Here is a 16,827-nt window from a genome sequence, read left to right as displayed (position 1 = left end):
TTTACCCAACTGAATTTTAATTTTTATCCAACTTTAACAGCTACCGAATTATATTTACTGTAATGGTATAAAAGTTACCAACATCAGTAATAACTACGTCGAGTACATGGCTGCATAAGTGTAGGATGCACCTGTCTACAATTATATTTAAAAATTATACTGAATTTACTCCTTTATATTTGTACCAAATATTTTTGTAATTTCACTTTTTTTAAACTTCTTGGTCTTTCAGTATAATATGTCAGCTAAATTATAATGATGAAAAACATTGCTAATTTGGTTTGCACAATAACTCACCACAATCCACTAATAGCTGGTCATACTCTGTCATGAATTTCATAATTTCCCCTTAAATTCAAGTACTGTATCATACTAGGATGCTATATGGCTTCTGAGTAAGCAAATTACTTGCTCTGAAAAATGAAAATGCTAAATTGTGCTCTACCTTCTCATTTAGGAATTAATCTTCAGACCACAGACCTGTGACACAACTAGTATAACTGTGATGGTCATACAGCTTTAAAATGACTCCCTATACGAAAAATCACAGGAGGACTAAAGGAAACAAACAGATGAGACGATATACTGATTTTTAAGGAAACTGCATGCCTGAAAAACAATACCTATTGCTGTAGAAAATGGAAATATAGCTGCTGTGTTTTGAACTGATGAATATAACTGTCTTTTCACTAATATAATTTAGTTGCAAATTATATGTCACACAATTTTTCTGATCAGTACAGGAAATGCTTCTTAAATGGGGAAGCAATCTCATGATTTGGAAAGAAAAAAAAAAAAACATGAAATACAATCATTTTAATATGATAAAATTTTATCAATACACCAATTTGATAGTTTTATCAAAACATCTAGAGTTCTTTATATTTTAGTGATAACAATGTAAATGAGAATCCAGTCTCGTAACTAAAACATTTGAAGGTGAAAAGGCAGATAATTGTACCCAGTATTGTAGTAATTTTACTTCCACACATTTTACTGTAAAAGAAATGAACTATATTCTCATCTTCTATTCAACATCCTCCTACCTGTCATTCACTCACACTTAAGACTTTTAAAAGACAAAAATATTTAATTTAAAGCTGAAAGTAATATTATCAACATCCTACATTTGAACTGCAATCACAGTAAAATCCTGTTATAATACAGTATATATCATTCAAAACCTTAAAAAGATTCGTATATAAAAATGGTTATCTGGAAACAGTGAAAAAGAAAACTTATCTCTTCAATATTTACCAATTACCAAATTTTACAACATCGAAGACTATAACAGGATTCCACTGTTGTGTTTTTATGGTAATGCATATACAAAATAGGACTGCAGATTACAAATCTCTCGAATTTCTTCTATAAAAAAGTTTATAGTTTAAGGAGCTCATTCACGTTTTGTACCAAAAACGAAAGTCAAAAAGGATGCTCAAATATTCTGGCCAATAACACTCTCCTTACACAACCATTTCATACACAGTAAACAACTTACAGCCATCTCATTTCATTATGCATAATTACCTTTAAAAAAAAATCCATATTCAATGGATTATATTGTTCTCTTTAAATATAATCTCATTGCACATATTTTTCACCACAACTTGTAGTGCACAATTTTTAAAAATTTCTGACTTTAAAAATTTCTTCACCCAATAGTGGACTTGAATGTTTCTCTTCTCTTGTCAAAGTAAAAAGTTTCACTTCAACTCTTGAATGTTAAGGTGCATTTGGCATGTACTTTGCAACATTTAAGAATGATTGCCACACAGGCTACCTTAAAACAGGACTTGAGTCAAAACTGACTGCCTTCACTAATTGCTTTCACCTACTTCTTTTTCTAACTCTTTGATGAGTCGCAAGACCTCGCCTTTCTTCTTGACCTTTAATAGCTGATCTTCTTCTGGTTTCTTAAGTTCCCCAGAGTTAATCTGCTTCTCTAACTTCTCTATATCCCTTAGCTTTTTCCTAAGATTTCGTAATCGCTTCACTGGGTCTGTAGGTGCAGCCTGCTGATCTACAATCCAGGGATGAAGAATATATGATAAATATTGGTGTTCCTTGACTACAAAACTCTTATTTTACTTATAACATGGAAAGGAACAACTAGCAGAGTGCAGCAATACATCAGAAGGTGAAAAAACTTCAATTGTTCTCTCAATTGTTGCAGGTGAGCCTTGTTTCAACACACCATATCTCCTTCCGTATTACCCCTGTGTAATGAAGTACAGTAGTCACTAAGTACCAACTGGACATGATTAAAGCTGGCTACTCCCCATAAAAGAAGGTATAATTTATGAGCTTTATTTCAACAGAGAACTTAACCTATTGCATTTATTGTTTATCTTTTCGAAGATTATACAGTGTGGGCTATTGTATTTATTTTGTGTCAGGTTTCCTTGCAGGAAAACTGTCTCTTCCTAGCAGTATTACGGATGACTAGTGTTTGTTTGGTTATGAGGAGGTATAATGCTACCTTAAATTACAATCAGATATCCTTGGCACCTTCTATAACAAGCAACACCCATTTAAGCATATGATAAGTTTCTTTTCGAGAACTGATCAAAAGATAAACATAGATCTGTTCTGGTTAAGGGCTTGGTCCTTAACCAAAACAGATTTATAAACTTTTAAAACTCACTTTCTATGCAGGATAAATTTCAGAGACCCTTTTCTGCAAAGCACCTAAAGAAGCCTAAAAACACTCGCAAAGTACTCAAAGCATTGTTCTTGCATTCCCCTACAAAATCTGATGAGACTGTCCAATTGGAGATCCATAAGTTGGCAATTTGCTCCTGTAACATTCATAGGTTTGTCACCTTCCAAAGGTCTTTGTACTTTCTTGGAAGTGTTTTGTGTCTCAATTGTGTTCTGATTCATACTGTAGTTGTCTGCCAAGTTTTACCATAATTTTTACAACTCTCAAGCTCATTTCACCCAAATTAAGATTCATAAACTTGGTAAATGTATAGTTGTAACTTTCCTGGGTCTCTTTTCTCCATAAATCATCAGTCTTCTTGGAGATCTTTGCATAACCCTGAATTTAAAATAATTGTGGTAATGGTGTAAGCTAAACTTGCCTGATAGGACCAAGACCATGTGAACATGGAATCATCCTGACCTTCATCTGTAATGATGGGCTTCTGGACTAATATCTAGAGTCATAACCCAAAGGCTGGCTCTCCCTGGATTCCAATGTGCCAACACTCAAGTACAGCTCTGCCAAAAAGGGTCTAAACTTTCTTTGGGGTGGCTAATATCATCCACAACTTTCACAACTGGCTTTGAATACAAGCCCCTTCCCAACCATGATCCCTTCTCCCGTTTATTTTAGCAGTAAATTTTAATGAATGTGAAAATGCATATACTATTTGAATATAATATAATGGGAAAACTAATAAGAGAGAGAGAGAGAGAGAGATAATAAGAGAGAGAGAGAGAGAGAGAGAGAGAGAGAGATTTGAAATTTCTTTTCCCTGGTTCAAAAACACCTCAGATACCCCTCATTAACTGAAAGCTACCCCAAGGAAGATAGTTCTGACAAAATTTTGATAAATTTAATTGCATACAAGGCAAAACACAAAGTTATGAAATATAGTACATACTGTACAGGGAAAGCTACAAAGATATGAAAAAAGAACACTGGGTTTCAGATATTTTTAATAACTGTACAGGGAAAGCTAAAAAGATATGAAAAGAGAACACTGGGTTTCAGAAATTTTTAATAAAGTTCAAAAGATTATGAGAAAATGTATAAAAAATTAGTCCTTTATGAGACCTGGCATTAAGAAAAAAGAGCAAAATACAAAATGAATGACCAAATTGTGAAAAAGTTTATTATTATTCTCGTATGACATTATAACTACAACAATAAGCCAGAATCTAAGCTCTCCCAGGTTTGATCTAAAAGATTGGAAAAATGTATATTAGCGACTCGAAGAAAAATGTCAATGGATAGTTAAAGTGTTGGAAGGTCAAAAACTTTACGTACAAATATCCTACACAGTACTGCATAACCTAAATGCCAGTCAAGGACCATTCACCCTGCAACATTGAATCTTTTGACTGATACTGGATTGTAAACCCAAGTAAACTCATATCTCATAGATACTGAGTTTACTAAAAACATTATGATTCACAAATCCTGAGACACCAATCTAAACTATGAACTATGATTCACTACAAATTAAAACTACAGAGTGAGAGAGAGAGAGAGAGAATTACCTTTATCTCCTGTGGATTCAGAAATGTGAGTCTCCTGCAGCTGTTTTGTTATGCTTGCATCTGGGGCTGCTGACTTTTTCTTGCCACCTCCAGATTTCTTCTTCTGTGACTTAGATTTCTCTGTGAAAAAATCTTAAGCTAAAATATATGTACGTACAATATGAGCTACATATAAATGTAAATTAATATAAGCAGAGAAAATTAAAGAGCCAAAGAATAACTCAACACAAACTATGCAAAATAGGAGATGCAAGGACAAAATTATCAGTTTAACCAAACCTTTGAGTTACCAAACACTCTCGTAGGGGTGGCCAGGTTTGTTCTTCCTGATAATGAATCTTACTTAATATAGCTTCTTAAAAAACCTAATGACTGGAAAAATTTTAAATGATTCTGATAACTTGCCTTTAAAGAGAGAACTCTGACAGATGAGTGTGCCTAAGAGTTGATACAAGATGGCACCACAATATTTCACCAGGCTGTCTACCCTGGCAAAGCATCACATTGCTCCCCTTCTTTATTCTCAAGGCAGACTAAAGATTCGGTCTGACTAATCCATACAGATCAATAGGCTTATGTAAAGAAATGGACTGTATTTCCTGTTAACTTGCATAGATACAGCAGAATGGTAACACATACCCCTAATAATGTTTAAGGAATTTACTTAAAATCTTAATACCGCTGCCTTTGCTCTGGTCATATTTACCCATCTATCGAACCGTTTATCAAATAATTCCTCAACAATTTAACAATTACAGGATACATGATAAACTATGGTCAAGAAGATATATGTAGACTCAAACTTCTTAACAATTTTTCAACTCCAGAACCAATTCTTCAACTGGAAAGAGTACCTCTGATCGTAGTTCAGTCCTACTTTTACTATTTACTGAAAATTTGTCATTACCAAAATGACAAAACGAATATTTTCACGCACAATTACCATTTAAACAGTATTACAAGATTTCAAAGGCTGCGTTGGAATAACACAATCAACTACAGCTGTTACCTGGCTTTGGAGTTATTACCAATCCTGGGATTCCTGCATTGTTTGCCTGCTGTTTGGCTTTAGCAGCAGCTACATCATCTGGAGCCAGACCAACTGGATACTCTGAGCGACTTTTTGCCCACTGTTTGCCTTTACTCTCATATCTGGAAAAAAGGTATAATGAAATTATCTCACTGATAACAATGAAAATGAAAATAATTACTAAAGCTAGCAGAACTTATGGAATCATTACAAAAATTAATGTATGGTAACCCCAAAGTCCCTGCTCAGGAAAAAACACTACAAAGTACATTAAAAAACATGACAAAACAATCTTGAACTCGAAACTGAATGTAAAATATAAGAAGAGCAAACCTAAATGCTACATGAAGATCCAAGAAGCAAAACACACGTACAACAAGTGCAATAATGTCCTACAATGCTGACAACTAGCAATGTTGGTGCTATATGATACATATAACAGTTTAGTTCAAAAAAACCATTTCTTGACAATAAAAATAATTCATTTGAAAGACAAAAATCTTTAGGTTATCCAGGTGAACACACCTAACTATGAAAAAAAGGTAACCTATACAGCAATTGCATAACCAACATCTGCCTATGTTCTTAACCACTGACAAAAGATCACAGAAAGTAGAGATCGCATACATTAAAAACTGAGATACAGGCAACAGAATAAAGATGAAACTAACATTTATTTTCTAATTACGTTAACAATTCCTTCTGACAAGTAAATACAGTACTGTAGTGGGGATTTAGAGATAAAACCCTAACCTTTTGCATGCACAGGGACACCTTAATTTTCATTACATTATTATATACTTCCAATAAAGTTATTTTAATGGCTTGGTTTGTTTGTCTCTGTCTGTTTGCATGTTTGTACAGTTACGTGCGGACTTCTACTGAAATTTTATATGTGGGTCTTGTGACTGGAAACAAGTTACTAGCTTTTGAAAGAGGTCTGGATCTGGATAAGGAACTCTTTTGTAATCCACAACTTCATTTAAAGACACAGTTTGTCAGGAAATATTTTGTCTAAAATGTAAATTGTTTGTCTAAAATGTAAACCGTATGATCATGGAAAATCTGGTAAAGGGTAAACTTTGTAGACCATGTATATGAAAAAACATAAAGACAATTCTACAGTAAATTCCTCAAATTAGGCTACACTAAAAAGAAAAACTTACAATGGCATCTCCTCCTGAGGAACATAACCATCTTTCACCCTTCTGGCTTTCCGCCAGGTACCGTCGGGACGTTGTGAAGCTGGGATGAAACATTGCCCTATAGTGGTAACAAAGAGATTTATAACAGATATTCATAAATATACATAACACAGGTGAGAAACAATGCGGAGTAAAGATGCACATCAGAATGAAACAATCAACTTTTTGCAACTACAATCACTAGTTAGTCCACAGAATTGGTAGGTGGGTACTCATGGTATAAAACTGCTGTTTGTATGCAGTATTTACTATGGAAAACTTAAGACGTAGATTTTCCTTTCACTGTATACAATAAAAGTACCGACCATAATCCTACCTACAATAATGTCAAATTGGAAAGGAAGGAGGGACCAGGCCTCCTGGATGACTGTACTTTGTTATCTGTGGCAAATTGGTTTCAAGCCCTGGAATGTATCCTATCCCTGAAATCATCGATAACAGTGAACCCCATTTAAGTAGATTTTTTATATGGACACAAGTTACTGGTTTTCTCAAATTATACACTTTAAAAAAAGTGGCTACTATAATGTTTAAACTACTGTATACTGTATAACAGAAGAAAAGCTACTATAAAATCTGTACTGCATATAACTGAGAAAAAAATTAAGTGCTGGCCAATTCTTACTTTCTCGGCATAAACTTCAACATTTATCCTTATTGACTACAGTTCAATACAATGGAATACAGTGAACCCCCGTATTCGCGGGGGATGCGTCCCACACCCCCCTGCGAATAGGTCAAATCCGCGAATGCTTAAAACCCATCTAAAAACACTTAGAACTGCCCATTTTGATAGATTAAATCAAGTAAAACCCTGTAAAAATGCTTATACCTGAGTATTTTAATAGTTTTATCACAAAAAGTGCATTTACTCATGAAAAATATATGAAAATACAGTAATTAGTGAATATTTCTCAGTGAAAAATACAGCGAATGGGCGAATTTTCCGCGAATGATGGCTAGATATGTTCCACAGAGAAACCGGCGAATGTGTGAGTCCGCAAACCATGAGAACGCGAATACGGTGGGTTTACTGTACCGTAAATGCCCCCATATTCGCGGTCTCATATTCACGGATTTCTCTGTGGAACGTATCTACCCTTTATTCGCAGAAAATTTGCAGTATTTTTCACTGAGAAATATTCACTTATAAGCATTTTGGGAGGGTTTTTTTGTGTTTAAACTATCATAATAGGCAGTTCTAAGTGTTTTTAGTGGGGTTCTAAGTATTCGCGGATTTTAGCTATTCGCGGGGAGATGCGGTACGCATCCCCCATGAATACAGGGGGTTTACTGTGCTTTTTTTTACCAAATATGAATGGCTTTTGTTCCTATATAAACACAAACCACTGCCTTTCACGTAGGAGACACTCCAGATGAGCAGCCACCACAGGTCATAAGGAAATTGTTTCCAAGGACCTGTGGGTGATATACCTGAAGTTAAAAGAGATAAAGGTAGTATGACCACCCAACACCTGCCCTTATTACCTGTGGAATTGAAAAGTTTCTCTGAGACTAGGGATGGGCCAGTGACCCTGGCTTTGTGAGCTCTAGCTCAAATTGGATGACCACTTCCCTCACAAGACAAACTGCAAGCCCACTTGATTGCTTCACAAAGCCTGAGAGAAAGGGTGATAACTAACAATTTTCTACAAACAGGTGCTGACAATGTCGGGACACTCTGGCCTATGAAGTTGGGTTCTCCTTAGACAGTGGCAGAAGACTCACACTGGGCACAAAAGTGTGTCCTCCAGGTCTCCTATAACAAAGTCTCGGAGGGAGGGAACCAAAAAGTTCTTGAATCTTTTGTCAGAAACATATGGGTTCAGAGACATTGCCATTAACTTAGGAACAAACAAGAACATGAAGGATTCCCAACTCTCTGAGAACCAGACAAGATATGAAAGGCTGTGTAACTCGCTACAGGCTATGCCAAGGCTAAGGCCAGCAGCAAACATTCTTGAGGGTGAGATTTCAATACATGATTTCCCTTAATGGCTTGTACAGTAGTCGAGTTAGGCCGCAGGGGAAGAGAGTCTCATCTCATTCAAGAGGCTGAAGCTCCCTTGGTGGGCAACATGTTTGAACCTCAACATGAGCACGGCCAACTCTACCAAGAAAGTTCCATGTCATTCAAATGGAAAATCTGGCTCCAGGCTTCCACCTGCGGGACTGAGAGAGCTTGTTTTGTTGAAGGTGGATGAGGAAGTCGACGATCAGCTAATTAACAGTTTTGACTATTAAGACCCCATCTAGGACACCTTATTTTTGACTAGAGAGACACCACAATGCCCCTCCATCTAGGACACCAGGATTCTAATTTGAAGTAGAATATAGTACTACAGAAATAGATAAGGGCTGGCCCTCCCCAAGGAAGGTAACAACCCAATACCCTAGGTAAGGTTAGGTTAGGCTACCTCCATACCTTTGCTACATTTTTATGCTTTGATATTTCTTGATGACTGCTACTGTTGATACCCATACAGTTTTTTTTTATCATGTGATATAGGCTATGCCTTTCCTAATTTTCTATAAACAACACAGCTTCTCAATGGCATCACTCATGATATTGGATGTTTAAACACAAAAGCAAGTAGTCTGCACCAAAATTAATGATCAGACATGTATAGCCTGAAACACATGGTGAACCCTTCAGAAAACATATGGTTCATATATTTGGCCTGAATTAAAGTGTCATTGTATTACTCCAAACATACAATTGGAGTGGATGCAGAGTAGGGAGACAGGGGTACACAAAAGAAGTCTGACTGTGATAACGGGCAAAACATAACCTTTCCTAGAAAATCGTGCCTTGGCCTAACCAGAACTTACCTTCCTAACCTGACTTTGGACGCCAAGCCCTGACCTGGCTAGGGGGGGTGGTTTGCCCCTCCCAGACCTCCCCAAGTAACACTGAATATTGGAGACAGATCGGGGGCAGGGGGAGGAATAAATGTTTGGCAGTGGCTACAACCTAACCAAAATGACATTAACCTACCTCTTACATACATGTCGCGCCCTAACCTAACCAGAGCTTACCTTTCTAACCTGACTTAAGGTGCCATGCACTGACCAATCGGGGAGGGGGGGTTTTGCTCCCTCTGAACCCCGCCCCCCCCCCCAAGTAACACTTAGCCTTACATCAAGCACATGGACTGGCCTAGGCTACCCCAATGTAGGTTATTAGTATGGGAAAATACCCAATGCCTACCCCTGTTTCCCTACTCAGCTTACTACCTATGCTAGCAACGGTACATTAGCAGTCATGGCTAATCAAGGTTAGGCTAGTCAACAATACGTAAGCAAGATCGACTAGCCTAGCACGACAGGCCTAAAAGCGCAAACAATCCTAAGCTTACTACAGATGTGGCTCTATCAAACGCAGACCTAAATCATGATAAATGTCATTAGGATAATGTCAATAAGCAGTTTAAGAAAAAAAAAATCACTTGTTCAGGATTCTCAAGATATCGCATTCCATCATTTTCCGGTTTACAAAAATCAGGCAAGCAACTTTACACAAATATCTTCATAAAAATTATCTGAACCCTGACATAATGTTCATAAAACAAAAATAAATGTAAATCGCTCGGTCTTCCAAGCTTAAAAGTAAAAAAATTCCATTGCTATTGTGGTAAAAAAGTAGTAAAACTTGCCAGTCTCATCCTTCATGTACTCCGCCGTAGACATCTTTGTTTATGTCAAGCCGGGGACTCAACTTCTTGCAAGAAAAATCAAGAATGTTCAGATGTAAGAAACACGATGTTGATCTCTCAAGAACATGGCAGTTAAACGATGGAATAATGTATACACACACACACACATTATATATATATATATATATATATATATATATATATATATATATATAAAGATATATAGAACCTACTGGTCACTTTTTATCAGATACGTAAGTAATTGTAATAGCCACAATGCTCTCTTAACTCCTCCAGTTCTTCACACTTGAATTCAAACGCAAGAAATATGTGGTAATTTTGATGTCTGGAACATCAGAAATGCCTCATATTTCTTGAATTTGGATCTAATTCTTTGTAGTGACAAGCGTATCCAAAAAGTGTGAAGAATTCGATAAGTTAAGAGGCCATCGTAGCTATACTGTATAGCCTATAAATATAGACTGTCTGTGTGTGTGTGTGTGTGTGTGTGTGTGTACGTCAAGTATTGCTTGTGTTATTTGCAATAGCCAGAATCTTTTGACTTCACTATTTCCTGATACTTTATGTGTTTGTCACTTGAAAGGTTTCAGTCCAAATCAAGAAACCCTAATTGTAAGGTATGAATCGAACTATGCGCAAAAGATGAAAGGAACGTAGGTCAACTCACAATTACATATATCTACTGAACTTCAGAATATATATATATATATATATATATATATATATATATATATATATATATATATATATATATATATATATAATTTATATATATATACATATAATTTATATATATATATATATATATATATATTGTGATAGTGTAAAAAATATAATAAAATGGGGAGTGACAACTCTGGCGTGGCGTAGAAACCCGCAAGTTAATGCCACAAATCCAAAAAAATAAAATCTCCCCCCCAAAAAAAAAAACAATAAAATGGGGAAGTGGCAACTTTGGTGTGGCATAGAAACCTGCAAGTTAATGCTACAAACCCTAAGAAAAATTAAAAATCCAAAATAAAAAAATTATAAAATGAGGAAGTGGCAACCTCTAGTGTGGCATAGAAACCTGTAAGTTAATGCCACAAACCCCAAAATAAAAAATAAAAAATAAAAACCCCAAAATAAAAAATAATAAAGTCGGGAAATGGCAACTTCTGGCGTGGCGTAGGTTTCTACCCCCAAATTAAAAAAAAAAAAACAGGTGAGGCGATCCCTGAGAAAAGAAGGTGGGGAGGCGATCCCCAAGAAACGAAGGTGGGGAGGGGATCCCCCACATAAAAAAAAGCCAGATAGGGGGAGCCTCCAGAAAAAAAGCAGGGAAATTCTGGTATGGCTAAAACCCATAAATTCATGCTGCAGAAAGCAGCCCCACCAAAAAAAAAAAAATAATAAAATCCCCAAAATAAAGAAATAAAACTCCCCCAACAACTGAATAAAAAGTATGGGGAAGTGGCAACTCTGGCGTGACTTAGAAACCCACAAGTTAATGCCATTGAACCCCCCAAAAAGATAAGATACTCCTAAAAAAATAGAAAGTAGAAATAATAAACATAAAAAATACAAAATGTAAAAAAAAAAAAAATAATGGAAGATGGCAACTTCGGAGGGGCATAGGCATCCGGAAGTTAATGCCATTGATCCTCCAGAAACGATAAAATCCTGATAAATAAATACAAAACAATAACAGCTAAAAATCTAAAAAAAAAAAAAAAAAAGTAAAAAATGGGGAGGCGGCAACCTCTGGCTTGGCGTGAAAACACTATTTAATGTTACTGACAGAAAAAAAATGAAATAAGCCCAAAAATAAAGAAAAAACAAAATAAGAAAAACGAAAATCATAAAAAATAAAAATTAAAAAAGAATAAAAAATAAAAGGAATAAAAATAATATAAACTAAGGTAAATAAAAGGTGGCCACCTGTAGTTAATTATCGCTAACCCCTCTAAAAAGATGAACTCCCCCACAAAAAAAGAAATAAAATAAATGACAGCTCTCATTCTCTGCTTCCTTTTATTTGAGTCCTATGGACTTTAATCTACTGTATACCTCTCTCCCACACACACACACACACACACACACACACACACACACACACACATACATTTATATCTCGACCCCTTTTCCTCCCTTTTAACCTCATCCATTATTTTTTCCAATTCTAAGAAACGAAAATATTTCTGTCTTTTTCGGCAGACTCTTAACGCCACACTTTCAGCTTTTCTCTCCTTTTTGAGGTAGGCTAATTACAGCGACGTCCGCTCTGCGGTTGGATGTACAGTAGGTTTGGGTTGTGGAATCTACAAGGATCTTATTCTCTCTCTCTCAAAGATCATGTGATGAAGGCAAAAAACAAGCCAACAACACATTATGAAATGTCAGCACCACGATATGAGCCATCAGCACCTAGATATAGCACAAGGAACAAGCAATGTATCTATGATGCTAAGGGATGGTGCAGATATGGAGATAAGTGCAGGTTTATGCAAAAGTGAATAAATATGAAGCTGGAAGAACAAGTGTAATGGAAAAGTTGGTTTTTAATGAATTTCTGGAAATGAAAAAGATCAACATATCAGAACAGGAAAGAGACATGGAAAATCCTTATTATTACCCATATTAGATTATGGAGATAATACGCAACCATCATAGTGATGAACGCGCAGGGTTTAGTTTCAGTAACTCAAAAAAGAAAGATAGAGTTCTTAGAAGAACTTACCCAAAAATGAAAAATAGAAATATTGAATATAAGTGAAACCTGGTATCCCAAGAGACTGGTAATGATGACCAGATAAAGGGTTTAAACTTATAGATCAGATAGAAAAATAGAAATCAAGGGGGAACCATGATATATGGGAGAGATAATCAAGGAAAAATCTGTGAGAAATATAGTAACACAGAATGTGAATTAATAGCAGTAGAATTTGAATATGAAAAATTAGTGAACATTGTAATATATAGACCCCTAATACTAAAGAGTTTGACATAATAATTGAAAAAATTGGATGAAATATGTAGAAATCCTGAGGACTGGACTATACTCTAACTGGAGACTTTAACTTTCCTTTTGTAGAATGGAAAGAACGAATAGAGACTGTGGTTGTATTTATACATATAAAAAAGAAACAATAGTAGTGCAGAAGATAAGAGGCAATTTGAAAAGCTATTAGATATGCTACTAGAACATAACATTCAGCAAATAAATCACCTACCAACAAGAAAGGATAATATTTTAGATCTAGTATTTGTGAACGAGGTGAACTATGTTAAAGAAATAATAGTATATAACACGAGTATTTCGGACCATAATGTCATAGAACTAACAGTCCGTTCAGAACATATGAAAACAGAGAAAAGCAAGAAACGAAAAATGGGAAGGATATGGAAAATACAATTTCTATAGTAAGAATATAAATTGGTCAAAAAATAAATGAAGAATTAAACAAAGAATGGGAAAATATATTTGTAAGTGATGATATACAGGTAAATACTGATATATTATATAAAATATTAGAGAAATAGTGGAAAAATATATACCGAAGAAAAAAGTAATCATCAGTCACGAATTCCAAGAGACAGAAGGATCTTGTTCCAGAAAATTAGAAAGTGGAAAAAGCTCTTGCAAAAGAAAAGAATGCATGGAAAGTGATGGAACTAAAAGTAAGATAGAAAATGCAGAACAAAAGATTATACAATCAAAAGAAAATGAAAAAATGGAACCTAGAAGAAATGACACTACAAAATATCAAGCAAAACCCTAAAATTTTTTTATTCATATGCAAAAAGATGAATAAAATAAGAGTAGAAATAGGCCCTCTAAGAATTGGAAGGGCGATTAACGAATGAAAAAAGGAAATATGTAACATATTAGCAGAAAGATATAAGAGTGAATTTACACCTAGAATTGAAAATGAAGATAATGATACAGAAATAAGAGATGAAAATACTGAATACAGATCAGATATAGATATTACAGAAGCCGATATTGTGCAGGCTATTAATGAAATTAAAAATGGATCAGCAGCAGGACCAGATGGAGTACCTGTCATATTGTTAAAGAAAGTGGTTCATTCAATCGCAAAGCCGCTAGCAATATTATTAAGACAAAGTATAGATACAGGCAAGATTTATGATGAGCATAAATTAGCATATATTACTCCTACTTTCAAAAGTGGTTCAAGACTAGAGCAAGTAATTATAGGCCTGTGAGTCTGACATCTCATATTATGAAAGTATATGAAAGGGTAATAAAAAAATATAATGAAACATTTAATGAAGAATAGATTGTTCAATATAGGACAACATGGTTTTGTACCCGAAAAAGTACAAACCCAACTGTTAGTCCACCATGAAAAGCATATATAAAAATATGATAAAATGAAAAGATACAGATGTGGTTTACCTAGACTTTTGCAAAAGCTTTTGACAAGGTAGATCATAACATATTAGAAAAAATTAGAAAACATAACATTGTTGACAAAGTAGGGAAGATGGATAAAAGAATTTTTGCAAAACAGAAAAAACAGATAGTGATTGCAAAATGATGAGAAATCGGATGAAGCTACGGTAATATCCGTGTACCACAGGTACGGTGTTAGCTGCATTGCTGTTTGTGATTATGATTGCAGACATAGACAGTAATGTTAAGGACTCAGTAGTAAGAAGTTTCGCAGATGACACAAGAATAAGTAGAGAAATTGCTTGTGATGAAGATAGAACTCGCTACAAAGAGACCTAAATAAAATATATAAATGGGCAGAGATAAATAGGATGGTATTTAACTCTGATAAATTTGAATCAATGAACTATGGTGATAAAGTAGGAATGCTATATGCATATAAGGACCTAATAATGAGACAATCACAAACAAGGAAGCAGTTAAAGACCTTGGTGTGATGTTGAATAGGAATATGTTATGCAATGATCAAATAGCAATTTATTGGCAAAATGCAAAGCAAAAATGGGGAATGTTGTTCCGGCACTTCAAAACAAGAAAAGCTGAACACATGATTATGCTTTATAAAACGTACGTCTTTAGTCCACTTGAATATTGCAATATAATATGGTACCCACACTACCAAAAAGGATATTGCACAAATAGAGAGTGTACAAAAGGTCATTTACAGCCAGAATAGAAGAAGTTAAGGACCTTGACTACTGGGAAAGACTACAGTTCTAAATTTATATAGTCTTGAAAGGAGAAGAGAACTACATGGTAATTCAAGCATGGAAACAGATAGAAGGAATTACCGAAAATATCATGGAACTAAAATGATCAAAAGAGCAAGCAGAGGTAGATTAATAGTGCCAAAAACTATACCAGGAAAATTAAGGAAAGCACACAGGACATTAATCCACCACGCACCAGCATCGATAATGCAGCGTCTATTCAATGCGCTACCAGCTCATCTGAGGAACATAACAGGAGTGAGCGTAGATGTGTTTAAGAATAAGCTCGACAAATATCTAAGATGCATCCCAGACCATCCAAGACTGGAAGATGCAAAATATACCGGAAGATGCGTTAGCAACTCTCTGGTAGACATCAAAGGCGCCTCACACTGAGGGACCTGGGGCAACCTGAACGAATTGTAAGGTCTGTAAGTAAGGTCTCTCTCAGACACACACACACACACACACACACACACACACACACACACATATATATATATATATATATATATATATATATATACTATATATATATATGTGTGTGTGTGTGTGTGTGTGTATCGAAGAGAAAGAAAGGAGAGAGAGATAGAGAGAGAGAGAGAGGAAAATCGGTCTGGAGGAATAAAGGCAAACCCAACTGTGAAGTTAAACAAGACAGTAAGAAATTCCCAATTCGGCTATAAAAATTTCAATTGAATTAAAGCCAAAAAAAGAATTTGACAAAGCTGTCAGAACTTTTACAGTAGGTCCAATTTTCTCTCTCTCTCTCGATGTATATATATAAATATATATATATATATATATATATATATATATATATATATATATATATATATATATATATATATATATATATATATATATATATATATATATATATATATATATTTATATATATAAATGTGTATGTGTATATGTATATATATACATGGATGTATGTATGTGTAGAACCATTTCCCATAATATGTTGTGACTCTAAAGAAAAACAAATAAATGGTTCACTAGCATATTCAGCCTTTAACAGCTGAGTTATGGATGAACCCCTTGTATGAAATATTCAGTCGCTTTGATTGCAAGAAAGGCCCAGACAACCTTTAAATTTGAGACGCCATTAATTCTTAATTCAGAGAACTACACAAACACGAGAAGACAAGAAAATAACTAATGGACTTTTTTTTCTCCTCTTTCGAGCTAAAACCCGGTTGATGAAAGTGAATATTTACTGTTTTTTGTTTGTTTTTCGTTTCTCCGACTTCATCGTGTTTTTGTTTACTGTATTGGTGTGCTTTGACCTCTCCTTTCAATGTGAGCTTGGAGACATTCAGAGGTCCCGTGGGCCTGTAATGAAAGAGTCTGAACACGCTTTTTATCCTTTGTATGCGTTTCAGCTTCTCTCAAGCAAGACAATTTTGCACATACGAACACACACATTTATATTATATATATATATATATATATATATATATATATATATATATATATATATATATATATATATACATATATATATGTA

The 16,827-nt window shown here is 34.9% G+C and overlaps 1 protein-coding gene across 1 annotated transcript; it reads right to left on the bottom strand.

Annotated features, from left to right (window-relative positions):
• Positions 1-801: 801 nt before the first annotated feature.
• Positions 802-10,284, bottom strand: Pym (partner of Y14 and mago). Its single transcript, XM_067117508.1, has 5 exons — positions 10,122-10,284; positions 6,427-6,523; positions 5,240-5,382; positions 4,231-4,350; positions 802-2,023 (listed from the first exon to the last, which is right to left on the bottom strand). The coding sequence occupies exons 1-5, from the start codon at positions 10,153-10,155 to the stop codon at positions 1,821-1,823; spliced, it is 597 nt and encodes a 198-aa protein (XP_066973609.1). The 5' UTR covers positions 10,156-10,284; the 3' UTR covers positions 802-1,820.
• Between the last annotated feature and the right edge of the window lie 6,543 nt (positions 10,285-16,827).

This window comes from Macrobrachium rosenbergii, chromosome 15 (genome assembly GCF_040412425.1).
Source record: "Macrobrachium rosenbergii isolate ZJJX-2024 chromosome 15, ASM4041242v1, whole genome shotgun sequence".
Lineage (NCBI taxonomy): Eukaryota > Metazoa > Arthropoda > Malacostraca > Decapoda > Palaemonidae > Macrobrachium > Macrobrachium rosenbergii.
This window is presented reverse-complemented; position numbering and strand designations above follow the sequence as displayed.

Excerpts from the sequence above, each read along its gene's own strand:
- Pym (XM_067117508.1), bottom strand. The coding sequence starts at position 10,155 with ATGTCTACGGCGGAGTACATGAAGGATGAGACTG. Across the intron at positions 5,383-6,426 it reads CCTCAGGAGGAGATGCCATT|ATATGAGAGTAAAGGCAAAC; the intron begins GTAAGTTTTTCT and ends CCTTTTTTCCAG. Across the intron at positions 4,351-5,239 it reads GGTAATAACTCCAAAGCCAG|AGAAATCTAAGTCACAGAAG; the intron begins GTAACAGCTGTA and ends ATTTTTTCACAG.